The sequence below is a fragment of the Nannospalax galili genome, unplaced genomic scaffold (genome assembly GCF_000622305.1).
Source record: "Nannospalax galili isolate Female #2095 unplaced genomic scaffold, S.galili_v1.0 scaffold381, whole genome shotgun sequence".
NCBI lineage: Eukaryota > Metazoa > Chordata > Mammalia > Rodentia > Spalacidae > Nannospalax > Nannospalax galili.
The window spans coordinates 1,205,234-1,212,160 of record NW_008347312.1 but is presented as its reverse complement, the minus strand read 5'-3'; the positions used below and the strand labels follow the sequence as shown (position 1 = coordinate 1,212,160).

General features: G+C 46.3%; 1 protein-coding gene across 1 annotated transcript in view; it reads left to right on the top strand.

Moving 5' to 3' along the window:
• The window catches only part of Otoa (otoancorin), a 79,772-nt gene that overhangs the window by 43,321 nt on the left and 29,524 nt on the right, over window positions 1–6,927 (top strand). The window contains exons 18-20 of the mRNA XM_008843890.2: window positions 1,692–1,894; window positions 2,599–2,789; window positions 5,871–5,964. Coding sequence (XP_008842112.1) covers window positions 1,692–1,894; window positions 2,599–2,789; window positions 5,871–5,964 — 488 coding nt within the window. The remainder of the gene's footprint in view (window positions 1–1,691; window positions 1,895–2,598; window positions 2,790–5,870; window positions 5,965–6,927) is intronic.

Sequence of the window (6,927 nt, the reverse complement as noted above, 5' to 3'; positions counted from 1 at the left end):
GCTGGGAAGCTTCAAAGCACAAGAGGGCTTAGTGCAGGATAGTTCCCAAAAGACCCGGGTGCTGTTTCCATGGTAATGGGCAGTGGCCATTAGAGGAGGGACTATCTATCACCTTCAGAATGGAGAGTCCAGAAGGCTGCAACTAAAGCTTGAAGGATGAGTTGATGAGTTTAAGGGCAACCTCCTCGCACAGGGACGCAAAGCCCTCTGGGAACACATGCGCGTATCTGCCAAGCAGGTGTGGAGAGGATGGGACTTCACAGGGTGGAGTCCAGGCTTTGTGTGATGCCTATTGTGTTTCACTTGTGTCCCGGGTGTGGTTGTCAACAGGCCAAGGCTGTCCCCCAAGTGGAGGGCAGAAGGGACGGAAGCTTCTTTTAGAAACCCAGATCTGCGCCTGGCCTGCTCCTCCCACTCTCCCGTGTCCGGCTCAAATGTCCCGCCTTAGCACAGTCTCCTCTGATTACCCCTGCACCTTTCCTGGCGGCACACAGCCCCTTTGCATTCTTTACATTTACCCTTAGCTGAGAGGGCCCGCTTGTTTTCGTGTAATTAGGCAGCAGGAAGGCAGGGGCCGCCTGGCTTCTTCTTCCTTGCTGTCTAGTGACTAGTACCGAGCCTGCGGACATGCTGAATAAATGAGTCAACAAAAAATAAAGAAGCCCGCGGTGCTGGGAATGGAGAGAGAAGACAGGTCCGAATCATATTAAGGAGAGAAAACGGGAGATTTAGGGGTAGGAGAGGACTGGGGCCCGGAGAAACATAGAGGAGGGAGGAGGTTTTTGGAAGGACGTTAAGGAGTCTGGTTTTTAACGGTCAGATAATGGGATGAGCAGGCAACGTGGGTCTCACGCAGAACTCAACCTTCATTTCATAACTGCGTTCCGGAGAAAAGTTTAATTTCTTCCTAGTGAGAGACGTTATTAAGAAATGTTACCATGAAGTTGCCAAGAAAAATATTTTGAGTAGGGTTGAATTTTGGTGAGTCAAAATTTACTGTGGTCACTAAGAGTCACGCAGAAGACACATGTCTTCCTTGAGCCATCATGGTCAAGTGCTTAGGGGAGACACTGGGTGTCTGGTACACACCTGTGAGCCCAGGTCTCTGGAAGCTGAGGCAGGAGGATGGCGAGTTTGGGGCCAAGGAAGAGGGGTACACAGGAAGACCCTGTTTCAAAACGAAACAAATGAACAAACACCCACCTTCGATAAACAAACAGAGCTTTGGGGAGAGCGCTGACCTGGGGGATCTTCACTTTCCTTTCCACTCCTGTCTTTTCTATTTTATTTTATTTTTTTTCTTTTCCTTCATTTCTCCTCAACTAGTCCATATTACAAAAATCCATCCGATCAGTTTTATCAGGGCACAAAACAGGAGCGTGATAGGAAGTTTATTTCCCTTTTAGGAAATAATTCCTTTTTAGGAGAAGAGCATGATGGGAAGTTGTTTCCTACACACAGAAAAGGAGCATGATGGGAAGTTTGTTTCCTACGTAGAGAAGAGGAGCATGATGGGAAGTTTTTTTCCTACTTAGAGAAGAGGAGCATGATGGGAAGTTTGTTCCTGTCCCTGGAGGAGGGGCCTGATAGGTGGGAAGCTTGCTTTCTGACCTGAGGCATCTCCCGGAGAGCACATGCTTACAGACCATTTCCGTGGTGGTGTCTGGTGCTGATGTGGAGTCCCATCTCAGGGCCCAGTGCAGAGCAGGCTCTGCTTCCCTTCCCTTCTCCTCCTACCCCTCCCCTGTCTCTCTCCAGGTCCCGCTTCCTAACTTCGGTCCCTGCTTCCCGCTGTGTGCGCTTCGTGATCAGCTTGGGGAAGAAACACTTGGAAACATTGGTTTTAGATTCCCACAAAAGGAACTTGGTCCTCAGGAAGGTGCAGAGGTGCCTGGTGAGGGAATGTCCTGGCCGACACTTTCATTGGCTTGTGTGTCATCTCGGGGAGCTGTGGAGGGGATCTGGATGGGACCTTGAGCCAGCAGTGATGTCTGGAAATCTGACTTATGAATCTCGACCTAGCCCTGATGTTATTATTTGGAATGATGTTGGCTGTTGGCTGGAGACTTCCATCTTGGGGAGAGATTACTGGGTGGCTACTATGGAGGACCTGGTGCTGGTCAAGCCTTACCAGCAATGGGGAACATGGCTTTAGCAAACCACTTCCTCCCTCAAACTTCAGTATGCTCATGTATAAGGTAACTATTCCCAAGTTCATGGCCAGTGCGCTGCTCTTGAATGCCAGGGAGCCCGGATATTTCTTTCTCATTACAGAGAATAAACAGGTAGTACTTACCTCCAACAGTTCCCATGAGGATGGAATGGGGTAAGAACTATAACACTTTGAACAGTGCCTGACACACAGGCAATAGCCTCTATTTACTTGATACCCATGTTCTGCCAAGCTGGGGGTTCCCAGACATCAAAGGCTGCCTCCCTGTGAGAGTATCAGACCGTCCTCCATCTTCGATGGTCTATGGCTAGGGAGGTGATTCTGATCCAAGAAGCTTCAAGGACGTTGGGGATGAGGAGTGTTTCCAAGGGCTCATGACCCTGAGCCCTGCTGGGGCTCCTACCAACTCTGCTTCTTGGCTTCAGGATGGTTCCATTGCTGATGAATACACAGTGGATGCTGTGGGAAACCTACTGTGCCATTTACCAGCCACCTTCATTGAGAGAGGGATCTCTCCCAAGGCCTGGGCTACTGCTCTGCATGGCTTCAAAGGCTGCACAGACCTCAGCCCTGAGCAGAAGGCTGCTGTGAAGCTCAGGCTCCAGGAGCAGTGTGGGTGAGAGGAGCTGCTGGGCTGTGGGAGTGTGGCCCCTGGGTGAGGGGCTGCCAGGCTGTGGGGGTGTGTGCCCTGGGTGTGAGGGGGGCTGCTGGGCTGTGGGGGTGTGGTGCCCTGGGTGAAAGGGGCCCAGCTTTGCCGCTCCCCATTCTTGATAAAGAGGACCACCAGCTTAGGATGAGGTCTGGTGCCACACTTACTCTGGGAATGTGACCTTTCTTATTTGGGCTTCAGATTCCTTATCAAATGGAAACAGTTGTAGTTGCCTTCCGTGGTCATCTTGTTGTATAGAAGGGGAAGAGGTTTTAAAGATGGCACTTTAGGGACTTGGGAGATAGTTCAGTGGTATGGTGCTCACTGCACAAGCACTTGAGTTAAATCCCAGGACTCCAGTGAAAAGGCTGGATGCGGTGGCATATGCCTGTAATTCCAGTGCTGGGGAAGTAGGGTTTGCTGGTCATCTAACTTAGCCTTGTCCAGCAGCAGTCCAGTGAGTGACTGTCTCAAAAAGTAAGAAATGGATGATTCCTGAGGTTGTCCTGTGACCACCACACACACGTACACTCATGTGACACAAGAGAGAAATGCACTTTAAATACAAGGTGTTGGTATCGATATTACTTTGGAGCCCAGTGCTTTTGAGCTACATCTCCAGCCCTTGGTTTTTGACATAAGCTCTATGTAGTTCCAGCTGGCCTTGAGTTATGTAGCCCAGACTGGTTTTGAACTCGTGATTCCCTCCTGCATATCTCCTGAGTGCCAGGATTGTAGGCATGTACCACCATACCTGGCAAGAGTAGTTTTTGGTTCATAGTAAAATTGAGAGGAAGGTGGAGAGAGACTCCCTAGATACATAGCTTCCCCACCTCATCATTCTCCACCAAAGTTGTGTATTCGTTCTAATTGATGAACCACATCGACATCATTGTTGCCATTAACACCCAAAGTCCAGAGATTCCTTGAGCACCCACTATTGGTATGCATTCTTTAGGTTTGGATAAATGTATGATGACATATGTTATCCATTAAAATATCATACTGAGGCTGGTGAGATGCAGTGGGTAAAAGCACTTGCTGCTAAGACTGACCACCTGAGTTTGATCTCCAGCACTTACATGCTGGAGGGAACTAATGGATTTCCACAAGTTGTCCTTTGACCTCCACGTGTGTGCCATGGCATGTGCTCTCCCCTCAAAATATTAAAAAAAGAAAAACAGAATCATACTGCGTGTTTTCCCTACTCTAGCAGCCACTGCTTTGCCTAGTCCCTGCCTGCCTCCTCTATGGTCACCAATGGATAGCTTTGTTTTCTCCAAAGGTCTTGTGGTGGGAAGCATGCGGTATTTAGCCTTTTCAAGTTGATTTCTTTCACCTCTTAATAGGTATTTAAGTTTTCTCCCTGTCTTTTCATGGATTGATGGTTCATTTCATTAGCACCGAATAATGGCCCATCCTCTGGCAGCTCAGTTGCTTCCAAGTTTTGGCCATTACAAATAAAACTGCTGTAAACATATGTATGCAGACTTTTTAGGGATGTACTTTTCCAAGCCCTTTGGGTAAACACTGAAGTGTACAGTTGCTGGGTTGTATGGTAAGGATGTATTTAGTTTTGTAAGAAACCATCAAACTGTCTTCCAAAGAGGTGCATTGTTTTGCACTCCTACCATGGTTAAGTGAGAATTCCTGTTTCTTCATAGTATTATTTTTGTTAAGATATTGATGATGAGCCAATGAGATGGCTCAGTGAGTAAAGGTGCTTACCATGCCTTGGCGTATGCCTCCCATAAGTAGGAAAATAAGTAATTAAATAATTATAATAAAAGATAAAAAGATAATGAAGATGATGATGGTGGTGATGATGGTGGTGAGGATGATGGTGAGGATGGTGGTGGTGATGGTGGTGATGGTGGTAGAAGCACCTTCTGGGTAGTGAGAGCTCCCTGGATCAAAGCAGAACTGTCCTGTCCAATGTAGAATGTCCAGAGGGATGGTCAGTTATTTAGAAGGAAGTAGCCACCAGTCAGTGCTGAGATAATAGTTTTTTTTAAATTCATTTTTATTTTTAACTATGTATACATGTATATGTGTGTCTGTGTGTGGGTATGTCTATGTAAGTGCAAATGCTGGAGGCGCCCAGAAGAGGGCATCAGATCCCCTGGGGCTAGAGTTAAAGGCTATTATGAGCCACCACCCTATGTGAGTGCTGGGAACCAAACTCTGGTCCTCTGTAAGAATAGCAAGTCCTCTTAACTGCAGAGCCGCATCTTCAGTCCTGTTTCTTTTCTTTTTGAGACAAGGTATTGCTATATGGTTCCAGGTCAGGCTTGCCCAGAACTAACTCACTAAGTAGCCCAGGCTGACCTTAAACTCATAATTTTTAGCCTCAGTTTCCTGAGGACTGGGAAAAAATATTTTGAAGGTAATCATTGTGCCATAGGCGTATTACTATTATATAGCGTTATCAGCATGAATTCAGGAGCCAGACTCTTCATTAAATTTTTGTTTCTATTATTTTATGTTTATATTGTCTGGGAAAAGTTGCTTAATTGTTCTCCATTGTTAATACTTACATATGTAGAGTGGGGCCAAACACAGTTAAAATGAGTGAATACAAAGAACTTGTAGTACCTGGCACATATGTACTGAGGATGTAACAGTTGTTTATCAGCAGGACTGAAGATATAGTGGTCATTAAATAGGTGTGTTTCCTGCTTCATGGAACATATGGTCTAATGGGATAATGTTTTTGTTAAAGAGATAGGAAGCCAGGCATGGTGGTGCTCTCCAGTAGGTCCAGTACTTGGGAACTTAAAACAGGGAGATGTTCCAAGACCAGCCTGGGCTACATAGTGAGATATCAAAAGCAAATGGACATTTTGAGCCATCAAAAGCAAACAATCAGAGCCAAGAATGGTGGGACATGCCTTTAATCCCAGCACTTGGGAAGCAGAGGCAGGTGGATCTCTGTGAGATCCAAACAACAACAGAACAGCAAACAGACAAATTAACAGAGGTGCTGAGATGCAAGGTGACAGCCTCCACTGCATGCCTTTTAACTTTCCTGCTTGTATCTCTTCTTAGACCACCTCAGAACTGGACAGCAGAGGTGATGAAGGACTTGGGACCTTTCTTAGGACTTTTCTCAGGAGATGAATTACACATGATCGCCACAAAGGTATCTCTGTGCCCCGTATTAAGAAGGCTTTAAGGAGTCTGAAATGGAGGGAAAGTGTGGTTAGTTATAACCTACTATGTTTGCTCAACAGCCTGTGGTTCTAGAAACTTCCACCGTGCTTCAAAGTGCTCAGGTATTTCTGGCTTCATCTCAAGCTGTCCAAGGGTCAAGAAAAAGGACTGGGGTGAGAGCTAAATGAACTCTCTAGGCCTTTCTGTGGCCCTTCACACAGATGTGGTCAGTTGAGGACCCGTCATTTAGCTAGCACCCTGTCAACTGTGTGCACCTCACGTGCATACCCATTGCAGGTCTTATACCCAAAAATGGGCAGTCACATGTGCAAAGAATGAATATGTAATCAAAGAATGAATCTTTACTGAGTGTGGACTTTAGACTCAATGTGAGTTAGACTAGGTCAAGCAACATGCAAAATAAGCATGGCTCTGTCACCTTCTTCTAATAACTTTATTAGTGACTTTTGCATAACTGAAAAGCATACTTGGCAGAACAACTTATAGGGAGAAATTAATTGTTTGGGCTCACAGTTTCAGAGGGTTTAGTCCATGGTCACTTGGCCCTAGTTGCTTGGGCTGAATGTGATGGTGGCAGAGTGTGATAGAGGCTGCTCTTCATGCCTGACAGACAGGAAACAGGGAAAGGAATGCTAGACGAGGCCATGGGAGGATTTAGCCTTCAAGGATACCCTTCCCCTAGAAACTTACTTCCTCCAACAAGGCCCCCATCTCTTACCTTTACACCACCTAATAATAATATTGTGATATTATCAGTCCATCAGGTGAGTAATTCATTAAGACTGAGCCCTCACCATCTAATCACCTGGGGAAATATCCTCACAGACACAGAATGGAGCTTCACAAAACTCCTAGATAGTTCTTAGTCCAATCAAGGAGACAATCAAGATGAATCATCCCAGTGACAGAGACACACAAACTCACTGGCAAA